The sequence below is a fragment of the Aotus nancymaae genome, unplaced genomic scaffold, assembly GCF_030222135.1.
Source record: "Aotus nancymaae isolate 86718 unplaced genomic scaffold, 86718_ANA_hifiasm-v0.15.2.pri h1tg000016l, whole genome shotgun sequence".
Taxonomy (NCBI): Eukaryota; Metazoa; Chordata; class Mammalia; order Primates; family Aotidae; genus Aotus; species Aotus nancymaae.
This window is the reverse complement of record NW_026988428.1, coordinates 58428258-58442371: the sequence shown is the minus strand read 5'-3', so window position 1 is coordinate 58442371 and position 14114 is coordinate 58428258. Positions and strand designations below refer to the sequence as shown.

Below are 14114 nucleotides of genomic sequence, written 5' to 3'. Positions count from 1 at the left end.
AGGATACACACCTGATATACTTTGGATGTCTGTCCCCACCCAAATCTCATATAAAAAAATCCTCAATGTTGGAGGTAGGCCATGGTCAGAGGTGATTGGATCATGGGGTCAGATTTCTCATGAATGGCTTAGCACCATGCTCTTGGTACTGTCATCACAATAATGAGTGAGTTCTTGTGAGATCTGGTGGTTTAAAAGCACCTCCCATTCATTCTCTTGCTCCTGCTCTGGCCAAGTGACATGCCTGCTCCCCCTTCACATTCTGACATGGTTCTAAGTTTCCTGAGGCCTCCCCAGAAGCCAAGCACATATTAGCACTGTGCTTCCTATACAGCCTGCTATTGCGAAAAGTGCTGCAATAAACATATGTGTGCCTGTGTCTTTATAATAGAGTGATTTATAATCCTTTGGGTATATATCTAGTAATGGGATTGCTGGGCCAAATGTTATCTCCATTGCTAGGTCCTTGAGGAATCACCACACTGTCTTCCACAATGGTGGAACTAATTTACATTCCCACTAACAGTGTAAAAGCATTCCTATTTCTCCACATCCTCTCCAGTATCTGTTGTCTCCTGATTTTTTAATGATCGCCATTCTAACTGGCGTGAAATGGTATCTCAATGTGGCTTTGATTTGTACTTCTCTAATGATCAGTGATGATGAGCTTTTCTTCATGTTCGTTAGCTGCATAAATGTCTTCTTTTGAGAAGTATCTGTTCATATCTTGCCCACTTTTTGATGGGGTTGTTTTTTTCTTGTAAATTTGTTTCAGTTCTTTATAGATTCTGAATATTAGCCCTTTGTCAGACGCGTAGATTGCAAAATTTTTTTCCCATTCTGTTGGCTGCCTGTTTGCTCTGATCATAGTTTCTTTGGCTGTGCAGAAGCTCTTTAGTTTAATTAGATCTCATTTGTCTATTTTGGTTTTGTTGCCATTGCTTTCTTATTTCATTAAGTTGATCTTCAATCTTTTATTTCCTTTCTTCTGCTTGATTCAGCTATTGAAACTTGTATATGCTTCATGAAGTTATTGTGCTGTGTTTTCCAGCTCCATCAAGTTGTTTATGTTCTTCTCTACGCTGGTTATTCTAGTTAGCATTTTATATAACCTTTTTTCAAGGTTTCCTTTCATTGGGTTAGAACATGCTCCTTTAGCTCAGAGAAGTTTGTTATTACCCACCCTCTGAAATCTGCTTCCATCAATTCGCCAAACTCATTCTCCATCCAGTTTTGTTCTCTTGCTGGTGAGGAGTTGTGATCCGTTGGAGAAGAAGAGTTCTGGTTTTTGGAGTTTTCAGCCTTTTCACACTGGTTTCTTCCCATTTTCGTGGATTTATCTACCTTTCGTCTTTGAAGTTGGTGACCTTTGGATGGGGTCTCTAAGTGGATATCCTTTCTGTTGATGTTGAAACTATTTCTTTCTGTTGTTAGTTTTCCTTCTGACAGGCCCCTCTGCTGCAGGTCTGCTGGAGGTTTGCTCCAGACCCTGCTTGCCTGGGAATCACCTGCAGGGGCTGCAGAACAGCAAATATTGCTGCCTGTTCCTTCCTCTGGTAGCTTCGTCTCTGAAGGGTATCCACTAGATTCCAGCCAGAGCTCTCCTGTATGAGGTGTCTGTCAGCCCCTGCTGGGAGGTGTCTCCCAATCAGGATACACAGGGGTCAGGGAGCCACTTATGGAGGCAGTCTGTCCCTTATCGGAGCTCAAACACTGTGCTGGGAAATACATTGCTCCCTTCAGAGCTGATGGGCAGGGATGTTTAAGTCTGCTAAAGCTGTACCCACAACTGCCCCTTTTCCCAGGTGCTCTGTCCCAGGAAGGTGGAGGCTTTATTTATAAGTCCCTGACAGGCTGCTGCCTTCTTTCAGAGATGCCCTGCCCAGCAAAGAGGGAGTCTAGTGACACAGTCTGCCTGAAGTGTCCTTGCTGAGCTGCCATGCTCTCTACTCGGTCACTGTGTAAACTTCCTGGTGACTTTGTTTACACAGGTGAGGTTAAAACTGCCTACCCTAGCCTCAGCAATGGTGGACGCCCCTCTCCCCACCACGCTTGAATATCTCAGGTCGAACTCAGACTGCTGTTGGCTGCGAGAATTTCAAGCCAGTGGATCTTAGCTTGTGTCTTCGTGGAGGTAGGACCCACCGAGCCAGATCACTTGGTTCTCTGGCTTTAGCCCCCTTTTTCAGGGGAATGAATGGCTCTGTGACTCTGGCATTCCAGGCGTCACTGGATTATGAAAAACAAAACAAAACCAAAAAACTGCTGCAGCTAGCTCAGTGTCTTCCCAAACGACCACCCAGTTTTGTGCTTGAAACCCAGGGCATTGGTGGTGTAAGCACCGGAGGGAATCTCCTGGTCTGCGGGTTGTGAAGATGGTGAAAAAAGCGCAGTATCTGAGCCAGAGTGTCAGAGTGCTGGGAAAAGTCCCTAATGGCTTCCCTTGGCTAGAAGAGGGAGTCCTCCAGACCCTTGTGCTTCCCGGGTGAGGCAACACCCCATCCTGCTTTGATTTGCCCTCCTTGGGCTGCAACCACTGTCTAACCAGTCTCAATGAGATGAACCAGGTACCTCAGTTGAAAATGCAGAGATCACCCATCTTCTGCATCGCTCTAGCTGGGAGCTGTGCACCAGAGCTGTTCCTATTTGGGCATCTTGCTGAAAAATCTCCAGATTTCTTACCTCACAGTAAATGAATGTCTCTGCTCTCTTTGCCCCAGCCTTACCCGTGGGGCTATCAATGAGAATCCATGAGATTTTTTTCCTACTCAAGTGAATGGGGTCAAGTAAAAAAAAAAACAAAAATCCAGGCTAGGTACAGAATGACTCTATTTGAAATGATTGAAGTAGCGGTGTGGTCTGAATTGTTGTGTCCCTCCATCCCCTGCAAATTTGTATGTTGAAATACTAACATACAAATGATGATGGTATTAGGGAGTTGAGTCTTTGAAAGGTGACTAGGTCAAGAAGGTGAAGGCCTCATGAGTGGGATTAGTACCTCTAAAGAGCCCCAAGAGTTTCCCTTGCTTCTTCTACCATGCGAGGACAGTGAGAAGGTGCCATATACAAACTAGAAGTGGGTCCTCACCTCACCAGACACCAGGTCTGCCAGCACTTTGATCTTTGACTTCCCAGGCTTCAGAACTGTGGGAAAAAAATTTCTGCTGTCTATAAGCTATTGGCTTATGGTATTTTGGTATCTATAGCAGCCCGAATGGATGAAAACAAACAGGGATACAGGAACTATTTCAATAGGGTCAGGGAAACTATCACAATAAGGAGAATTCTTCAAAGGTAAGATCTGCAATCATCTCAAAGATCAGATAGCAATGGGCTTTTCTCTTTTTCTCTTACAGGAAGGAATAAACAGGCCTAAAAAAAACTAGTGTGGAGAGGAGCAGGTGACATTAATGGGACAGTTGAGCATGGAAAGTCCTTCTTGGTGGCTTATCAATTTTCAGGAGCGGTGGTTAGGGAGGGACTATTCCACAGTCCAGTGCTGGCCTAGGCTGAGGGTGGATCAAAGTCCAGTGGCCTATGGGGAAGGGAGAAGCATAAAATTGAGTCAAGTTAAAAGGCATTTTGTTCAGATTAGTCTATGGGGACAAATAGTTCAACTAAGTACTTTGAGGCAAAGTATGGAATTTGGAGGGTCAGAGTCTGGATTTATCATAGGTAAAGGAAGGGATTATTCACAGTTCTAGTGGTTCTTTGCAATAAGCCATTTCTGGAAATGCAACAAGAGGGAGGGATTTCTTTTTCTTCTTTTTTTTTTTTTTTTTTTGAGACAGAGTCTTACTCTATCATCAGGCTAGAGTACAGTGGCATGATCTTGGCTCACTGCAACCTCCGCCTCCTGGGTTTTTAAGTGATTCTCCTGCCTCAAAGTAGCTGGGACTACAGGTACTTGCCACCATGCCCAGGTAATTTTTGTATTTTTTAGTAGAGACAGAGTTTCACTATGTTGGCCAGGATGGTCTTGATCTCTTGACCTCGTGATCCACCCACCTCGACCTCTCAAAGTGCTGGGATTACAGGCATGAGCCACCACGCCCAGCCGAGGGAGAGATTTCTTAACTGTCACTGTTTTCCAGGAGCACAGGGCTCAAGTAAATGTTAGCACTGTGGTCAGTGGCCAGGTACCCTATAAGCAGGAGACAGGGAGACAGGTTGGTGAGTGTTTTACATGTCATACTAACCTCTCTACATTTAGCATGTCCTCAAAGGGACTATCCTCGCTGGCATTTGTGTGTAGGAGAATTACAAGTGTAAGGATATCTACTCTAGCAACATATCTGAAGTAGAAGCCATGATCACAGTGTATTAAGTCAACCTGAAGGGTCTTAGCTACCAAGTTATATTTATCTCCCCACCTCACTGGTTACCTTGCCCAGCCCCCAAGTTGAATTCAGGTGCCTCTTCTCCTTACTGGACCAGTTATAATAGTAACTTAGGCACCTGTATTCAATGAAACCATAAAGCTTTTCCAGTAGGCGTCCAAAAATTTCAACCAGGGGGTACAGTGTGTGGTCCTTCAGGAATGGAGAGAATATGGCTTCGTCCTAAGGGCTTTTCTCCTTTAAACAACTTAGATATGTGTAAAAGAAGAGGCAGGAGATGTAAGACACATCCATCCATTGCTTTTGGTCCTCTCAAAGGTGGGTACCAGGCAGGAAGATCAGTGCTGATAAATCTATTTTGGCTTTGAAAACCCCCTAAGCCAACAGTCATAGCCACATAGCTTTCCAAGTGGGGCCAGGGAGTGTGCACCCCTTGGCTGACCTGGACTTAACTGGCACTACAACAACCTTGTTTAGCAATAAGGGCTTTAGGGTGATGCGGTTAGTGCAGTTTTTTTGATCCTCTTTCTCCTTTTATTCTTTCACTTCCCTAACTCCTCCCATATTTTGTGTAAATGCTAATTCCTTGATCAAATCCCTTATTCCTGTAATGTCTGTAGTAGCATTTTTTTTCATGGCTACATTCCATTGAGTCTACCTCATATTGACACCTTTTGCTACCAGAAGAGGCAGGAGACACACAGAATCTTCTGGAATTTCTTCTCTGACTGGATTAAAAGGCAATAATGTTCCCATTGCCAAGGTAACTGACAGTCTATGATAAAAGTTACTTGTCACTTGTAGTCATTTGTTTGTTAACTAATGCCTAGACACAAGGTTTACTTACATTAAATCAAAGTGAAATGCCAGAGTATCCTTCCTTGGTTTACAGAGAATGGTATCAAGGACATAGAAATTCTGGGGTGAAATTATTATACATAATTTACTCACATCCTATCTTCTCTGGAAGGATCCAGAGGACACTCTCTTCATTAAGCCTTTTTAAAAAAATCATTGGTGAGGGGAGATACTATCATTCTTGAAAGGCTCTACTGGCTATTATCATAGGTCAAGAATGATAGTAAAGGATACTCCCATTGAAATTGACTCCTGGGTATGGTGGCTCATGCTTGTAATCCCAGCAGTTTGGGAGGCTGAGGCAGGCAGATCACCTGAGGTCGAGAGTTCAAGATCAGCCTGACCAATGTGGAGAACCCCATCTCTACTTACAATACAAAATTAGCTGGACATGGTGGTGCATACCTGTAATCCCAGCTACTGGGGAGGCTGAGGCAGGAGAATTGCTTGAACCCAGGAGGCAGGGGTTGCGGTGAGCCAAGATCGCACCACTTGCACTCCAGCCTGGACAATAGCAAAAATCTCAAAAAAAAGAAACTGGCTTCTTAAATTCAATGGAGATTATGGGAGGTAGGATGGTTAAGGCACAAGTGGAAGGATTTAGCATCCAGAAACAAAGAGAGATTGGTTACCATAATTGACAGCAGAGCAAGTAGTAATCAAAATGGTTTCACTTACAGACATCTTTAGGGCTAGTTAACTGATCTGGTGCCCCTAGAACTGAAATAGAGAAGCAGGATATTAAACTCTTCTTAATTTACATATGAAAAAACCAAATCATAGGTCTAATGAATAAAGGTCTTTCATTTTAAGAGCCACAGCTTCTTATCCAGTTTTGAGATTTAAATCAGCTTATATCATTGACATTTAATTATCAATGTATTAATAAAATAAAATTTAGGGTTACTATTTTATTATTTGTTTTATTCTGTTTCTCATTCCTGAGTTACCTCAATCTTTTTTAGTATTCTACCTTAATTCATTGATGTTTCTGAAAATAATTTGTGTAGTTTTTTAGGGAAAAAAATCTGTTACTCTAGGGATGATACCAATACTTCTTACATTCTACTGTACAGTATCAATATCTTACCATTTAAAGTTGAAGGTAAAAATCTTACCATAAAGTTCCTTTACTCTTGCCTTTATTATACAGGTGACTTAATTACCCGTGCAGGCCTGGTGAGGCAGCTCATGCCTGTAAACCTAGCACCTCAGGAGGCCAGGCAGGAGGATCACTTGAGGCCAAGAGTTTGACATTAGCCTGGGCAACATAGTGAGAACCCATCTCTTAAAAAAAAAAAAAAAAAGCTGGACATGGTGGTACATCCCTGTAGTCCCAGTTAATGAAGAGGCAGAAGTGGGAGGATCACCTGAGCCCAGGTTGAAGCTGCAGTGAGCCATGATCACAGCACTGCACTTCAGCTTGAGTGACAGAGACTTCACCTTAAAAAAACAAACAAACAAAAACTATGAATATATCCTCTAGAGAATCGTATAAAACAGTGTTTTTTTCTTTCAATTACCAAATGTAATTTTTAAAACCTCAAGAGAAGTCTATTATATTTACCCTATACATTGTGCCTTCTTTATTCCTGCCATTCTGTTTCCTTCTGCTATAATTTCCTTTCTTTCTAAAAAGGTTCCCTTGACAATTCTTTTAGAGCAGGTTTACTAGTGATAAATCCTGTTAGTTTTCCTTCATTTGAAAAATGTCTTGATATTTTCTATTTGTACCTTCTTGACTCCTTTATAACACTTAAGTACTTTGAAAATCAGTTTTCTGATCAAATCTTCTCTCCTCCAAAAACTATAATGAAGAGTACAGATTTATGTACAATGTCTGTGATAGCAAAATGTTTTAATAAACATCAATGAAAATACACAGTTAAAAGTTCAAAAAATTTCTATGACTAGCCAATAAATTGCTACAAATTTTATAGCTAATGCTGGTGTTCCTGAAATTTGAAACATATACTTTTCAAGAACTGTGGAAAAGCTTGATTATAACAAAAATAACAGGCAGTGTTCTATTTCTGTTTTCTCCTGAAACAAACTCTGAATAGCAAGATTGCAGCAAATGTAGCTCAGGATATTCTGAAAAATACAGCCCAAGGAGATGGCCAGTTAAAATGTGGAACACATTTCAATTCCACCTTTCCAGTGGAGAAAATCACCAGACTAAAAGAGATCCAAGGGTTGGATGAGTAACCATAGTTGAAAATGCTGACACAAATGTTAGCAATAATAAATTGAGGTGAAATGGAGCCCCGTAACTGATGTATTGAAAGTATGTTCTGGTCTGACTAGAATACAGCAATAAAAGTTGAGAGGTTAATAAAGGGCAAAAGAAAGAAACTTTAGATAAATAAAGAGAATGAGAAAGAATTGATGATTCAAAAAACATACTTCACTGTGATGCCAAGCAAATTAAGGAGAAGGATGAAAAATACAAGGTGAATTCTTTCACAATAGCATGAAAATTCTCTTGACAGAGGATTTCTTGGTAAAATAAATGTGCAGATGAACTAGAACAGGTATGAAGTTCTGAAAGAAGAAACATTTGCATAAATGTGACTTACTTATCCAGCCACACTAACTCTATTTAAAAGCAATACAATTTCCAAAACTTTCTTGCTCAAAGCTCAAATTTACACAATGCCACCTCTAAGAGGCCGGACACTAGCCTCAACTAAAATGTCCCTTATGTCTGTTCTTACTACCTTCTTCTCTGGCTTGAGAGATGTTTTGATTTGTAAAAGTACTGGCCAATACGACAAAATAAAGACATAAATCATGTCACAATAGAATTTTATATATGTTTACTTATGTTTATTAATGCATTATCTGCCTTAATAATTTCAGTTAAAAAATGATGGTATGACGGTTTAAAGTCAGTTCAATCATGATTTTATAAGCTTATTTATCAAGAGTGAAAATAAAAGACTATTAAAAATAGCTAAAAAGGGAACATGTGTCATAGTGTTGAATGTTTCTGTAACTGTTGGTAAGGCTTGTTATCTAAGTCTGATGCAGAATTCTTAATGGCACTGAAATAATTCTTTTCTCAGCCACATGGTATCCACTGGTGCTACGAGTCTGGAATAGACTGGCTATGGGTACCACTTCTTGTCTTCAGCTGTGACTGTGCAATATCAGCAAGCGCACTTTGTATCTTTTCCAGAAGCATGTCTCCTCGATAAACAACATCTTCCAGACATGTAGCAGCTTCATGGTTTTCTTCTTCTAGCTTATATAAGCTAGCAGCCTTTATAAGAAAGAAATTTTGAAATCTTTAGAGTTAACAAGAGAAGCAGTCGCAGAGGTACTTATTTTTAAATCTGGATGACTTTGCAATCATTGTGATGTATTTTTCAGCAAATAAATTCTAAAAATCAGATAACTTCTAAGAATTTTCCTCATGTGAATTATTAAAAAGAATGAATTTTCAATTAGAAATCTCTAGATATCTGTAAGTGACTCCCTTCCACACTACATTTTGGCACCATTGTTCTACTCCACATCTAGAATGCCACCCTCCTCTCAATCTTCACTAGGAAAAGAGACACAATTGAGGAAAATAAGAGGTTTCCTTATAACAGAAAATTGAATATTATAACAAAAGGTGCTATGATTTGAATGTGTCCCCTCCAAAATTCATACATTAAAATCTAATCCCCAATGTGATGGTATTAAGAGGAGAAGGGCCTTTAAGAGGATATTAAGTCATGAAGGCAAAGCTCTCAGAATTAGTGCCCTTATAAAATGGCTTGAGATTGAAGAGGGAGCTCTTGCTCTTTTGTCCTTCTGCCTTCTGCCATGTGAGGCGATAGTAAGGAGGCCCTCAACATGGCCTTAAACATAGCACCATGTTAAATAAAAATTTCTTACTCATGCACAATGAGTAATAAATGTCTTGATCTTGGACCTCCCAGCCTACAGAAACTGTGAGAAAATAAATTTCTGTTCTTTATAAATTACTGTCTCAGGTATTCTGTTACAGCAGCACAAATGGACACAGACAAAAGGTATTAAACCTAGCTCCTTTAATTCAAAATTCTCTATTACTGGTAAAATTCTCAAAGGAATAAAGACTTACCTGTAAAGCAGCTGTAGACTCTTCACTGGGTAGGGAATCTATCAAAACATCAATGTCTTTTGCTGTTCGTGCAATCAGTGCTGCAAAAAGCTGGGCATACTCTAGAGAAAGATAATGCTAGATTAGGTTATTAGAAAACCTCAAGTTTCAGAAACAAATTTTAAGTTAGTGAAACTGGAAACTTCACATAGCTTTTCCTGCACTAGGATTCTAATGATTAAAATATACACCAATCCTATTACACATTTAGCTCAAATTGGGAATTAAGCATAATGTATGTAATTTCATTTATTATGACAATATAGTGGTCACTTAAAAAATAAATTTATAAATGGGATGCCTTCCTTGTTAAGGTCCCTCATTCAGCTAAATTAATACAAATTCTCCTCTAAAGGAGTAACAATCTATTATCTGACATGAACCAGAATTATGAGATTTTATGTGGACTGTAAATTTTTTATAACACAATTTGTAATATCCTCAATACTTTTAGAAACAAAATAAGCTGAATTGCTCAATAAATCTAATTTTAAAGGATTACAATACATGTGAGAGTCAAACAAAGAGAAGCTAAGAAAACCTGTTTACCTTCTGTAGGATTAGCTGGCTGGTCTTTGTTAATTGCTGTCTGAATATTACTAAAAGACGCAGGAGGACCACACTGCTGCAATACTCCAATGGCATTACAAAACTGATCTGCAAGCTTAGGCCAAAGAAAACATGTCAAGGTTAGGAAGGACTTATCAATTTTAAGGACTTTATTGATAACAGCAACAAAATAAGTTTCTGTAATGCATAATCTCTGAGCAAGGGAATAAAACAGGAATAATTGCTGATAAAATAAGCCAGTTATTATTAACGTTAATTAAACATTTTAAGTCTGCAAAGAAACCAAATTTGGTATCAATCTAGTTGAAACAGTTGAAATAAAAATAGTATTTCTTTTCTTCTGATAGTAAAATGATAAGAGAACATTAGCCAATATTTATTATAAGCCAAAAGTAAAAACTTTTGGGGAACAGTGATGGAAAAGAGCAGTGATGGAAATTTGACTTGCAAATATCTAAGTATGGCATCACGTCTAATGAAAATTTATTACTCATGTACAAAGTATATAATTGCTTTTCTTAAACTGGAGTAGTTACAAGCATAAAGAAATGGTGGGAAAAGGCTGCTCAGAAAAGCACCTTAAGTAATCAGAAACGTATTTGTTCAAGACTCAATTTTTAAATTCTTGTGTTCTAAAAGTACTCCTTAAGTACTTCTAAAGACTGAGAACAGCAATTCCTTATCATCTCCAAATTAAATACGCCTATCCTCCCCACCAATTTCTCTCACCTAGTCTTGACCTCTCAAACCTCCTATTTCTAATAAGCATTTCCACTGGGTTTCTCTGCCATTGTTCAATGACAGAATTCAAACGCAATTGTTTCCTCTGTTTAATTTGTATTGACAGTCTCCAAGTCAACCAGTCTAACTACAGATTCTTACTTTCCTTTGATCTTCAAATTCTACTAATACTACAAATCTTTCTCTTTTCCTCTGACTTGTTTTCCACTACTCCTTCATATTTACCTAGTCATAAAGTAACTCATGACTACATGGCTTTGCCCAGGTTTTGCTAATTGTAATGGAGCAGTAAGTGCTCAGCTGCTATACAAGTCTAGATCCTAATCCTAGTTCTATTAACTCAAGTAGCATTTTTCATTTTTAAATTGGATACATTCTCATATTACAACATTGTTGTGAGGAACAGAGCAGACACAAATATACTCAACACAGTGGTTATCTGTTCCATTCTTCAAAAGCTTTTAAGATCTATTTAGTCAACAAAAATTTATGGAAAATAACTATGACAAGTATTGTATATAAACACATAGTAAATGAGACATAGCTTCTGCACTCACAGTTTTCAGAGGGTAGAACAAATGTTAAAAGTTATACAAATAATTAATTATGATTAGAATAAATGCTTAAGAAGATTCTCCCTATTTTGGTTCCTATCACTCCATATTACAATTTACTTCAGAACCTGCAGCTGAAAACACTCAATTCATTGTAACTCCCTAACCACAAACTGTTTTTCCATCACTTAAATGTCTCCTGAATATACATTTTTTAACCTCCTGAAGGAGTATCTCTTTGTAAACATTATAGTGCTTATACACAGTAGGCACTCATACTAGTTATCCTAAATGCTTCCCTCCAAAATCCAATTATCAGTATGCTTAACCTAAAGTTAAGGCCATATTCACTCTGTTCTTACTATCCTTCTAGTTACAAGACATGTATGAATATGAAAAATTTTCGCTAAAATAAGATTTCTATCCAGCAGCATCATTACAATTTGATTTTGTAAAACCTCGAAGAAGTAGTTCCCTGAAGGAGGCTGGCTGGCAGCCCAAGCGAGTCCCTCCAGGGTAGAATTTATCTTGATGAAGTCAACATTTAGAGACTGGTCCTCTCAGCCTTAAAAACTACTGTTAATCACCCAGAGTATATCAGTTTATCACAAGTAGATTCACACTCTTCAACTGTGCAAAGCCTGATGTATTAACAAAAATATCAAGTTATTAGCTTACAGTGAGGGGGAAAAAAAAAAACTGGCAAGGAGACCAGGTACTTAGGTTTTCCTCGCATGATGTTTTCTCCCCAGCCCCTTATCTAGGACGTTAAATAACAATTAGACAATGAGAAACATAACTATCGATGAAAAACTATTTAACAGAAAAGTATGTAACTTGTAATGGTAATAAGTATACCCACTGCCGCCTAACGACGTCTTGATCAACAGGATGCATACACTATGTCAGTCCCCTATGGTTAGAACAAAGCTGAAAACTCTTACTGCCTAGAGACATCGTAGCAGTCCTAACGCTGTAGCGCAATGCGTTACTTAGTGCTTGTGGTGATGCTGGTGTAAACCAACCTACCACACTGCCAGTGTATGAAAGTATAGCACATACAATTATGTAGAGTCCATAATACTAGATAATGATACTAAATGACTTTGTTACTGGTTTATGTATCTACTGTTTACATAACCCATTCATTAAGGGCCCATGATTGTATGTGCATCCTTTGGCTTTGCATCTACTTTCCACTCAGGCAATACTGTGGAGGAAAAATAACTAGAAGGAACAAAACTGGGGAGCTACTCACAAAACTTGGCCTTTAATAGAATAGAATTTGGGGGAGACATTAAAAAAGTGTTTACAGGCCGGGTGTGGTGGCTCACACCTGTAATCCCAGCACTTCGGGAGGCCAAGGCGGGAGGATCGCTTGAGGCCAGGAGTTTGAGACCAGACTGGGCAACATGGTGAAACCGTCCCTATTAAAAATACAAAAATTAGCCAGGCGTAGCGGCGGGCGCCTGTAATCCCTGCTACTCGGAAGGCTGAGGCGGGAGAACCGCTTGAAGCTGGGAGGCTGAGGCTGCAGTGAGCCAAGATCGCGCCACTAAACTCCAGCCCGGGCGACAGAGCGAGACACTGTCTCAACGAAAAAAAAGAAAAGAAAAAAAAAAGGACTCAAAAGGAAAGGTATACGAGGATTAGAAGACTTCCTATCATAAAGACGTCCCCAAACTGATGTATTCTAAGGGGTGGCCAAGAGACAAGAGATGGAAGGAGACTCTGGGCCCATAGGAACGAGTTAAGATGAAAGATCTCTCACCTCGCCTCAGCATCGCTCCCGCACCAACCTGAAAGCGCTGACATTTCATTACAAAAACCCAGTCATCCAGAGCATGAGACCTCCCTTGGTGGGTTAAAATTGATGAGGAAAGAAAAAAGCTTCTGCTTCTCCCCCTAACCCCCAAAAGAAAGAGATTCCGTAAGCACCACTGATAATAAAACTGTCCTCAGGGAACACGACAGGACCGCGCAGCCCACAAGTCTTGGCGGTCTGACCCGGACAAGAGCGGCCTTCCCCGTCTCGGTCTCCTCAGGCGAAAAAGGCTGCTCCCTCGCACCGCAGCCGGCCTCAAACCTCCAAGTTCCCGAGACAGCGCTTTATGCCGAAGCCGTGTCTCAGTTCGCGTCCCACTTCCAAGTTTTGCCTTTTGGGCCCCTTTCCTCCTTGCTTTACCTCAGGAAAGAGAAGGACAGAGGTTAATCGAATGAAATTCCTCACCGAATTCACCGCGTCTTGCAGCTGCGTGAGCCGATCCGCCATGTTTCTCTTGCACACAAACGTACGCCGAAACAGCTGCTCTTCCGCGACTGGACCGCTCTGGCACGCGTCTTGGCCAATCACAGGGCTGCGTTTTTGGAAGGGGTGGGGTCGGAGAGAACTGCCCGCCCCGTCAGGAGGAGCTGGGATTCCCCGAGGCGGCCTCTCTACAACGGGCTACACCTGGGTGAGGCTGAATCTTTTTGAGTAACTGAGGAAAAATGGTCGGGGTCCAGTTGCTTTGAGGGGCTTCTTTGGTGTTAAAGGCTTCAGAGATTGTTGGATTCTGCGGAGATTTTTTTTTTAGTGATTTCTCTTACCCTCATGTATTTATTTACTGACCAAATTGAACACTAGATATATTTATATTCTATATATATATATATATATATATATATATTTTTATTGCGTTTTAGGTTTTGGGGTACATGTGAAGAACATGCAAGATTGTTGCATAGGTACATACACGGCAGTGTGGTTTGCTGCCTTCCTCCCCATCACCTATATCTGACATTTCTCCCCATGTTATCCCTCCCCAACTCCCCACCCCCCGCTGTCCCTCCCCTAGTTTATATTAATTTTCTTTATATCGCCTTGAAAGCTTCCGTTGCTTTTGCTTTCCAGGTTTCAATAATATATTCAATATT

General features: G+C 40.1%; 1 protein-coding gene across 1 annotated transcript; it reads right to left on the bottom strand.

The window, feature by feature from the left end:
* Positions 1-7994: 7994 nt before the first annotated feature.
* On the bottom strand, positions 7995-13534 carry MED21 (mediator complex subunit 21). The gene is made up of 4 exons (XM_012457193.3): positions 13429-13534; positions 9883-9997; positions 9295-9395; positions 7995-8463 (listed from the first exon to the last, which is right to left on the bottom strand). Exons 1-4 carry the CDS (start codon positions 13468-13470, stop codon positions 8287-8289), a joined length of 435 nt encoding a protein of 144 aa, XP_012312616.2. The 5' UTR covers positions 13471-13534; the 3' UTR covers positions 7995-8286.
* Between the last annotated feature and the right edge of the window lie 580 nt (positions 13535-14114).

Bases quoted from the DNA above. Each gene is read 5' to 3' on its own strand.
- MED21 (XM_012457193.3), bottom strand. From the start codon at position 13,470: ATGGCGGATCGGCTCACGCAGCTGCAAGACGCGGTGAATTCG. The intron at 9,998-13,428 runs GTGAGGAATTTC...CTTTGGCCTAAG, and splicing joins TGCAAGACGCGGTGAATTCG to CTTGCAGATCAGTTTTGTAA. The intron at 9,396-9,882 runs GTAAACAGGTTT...ATCTTTCTCTAG, and splicing joins GCCAGCTAATCCTACAGAAG to AGTATGCCCAGCTTTTTGCA.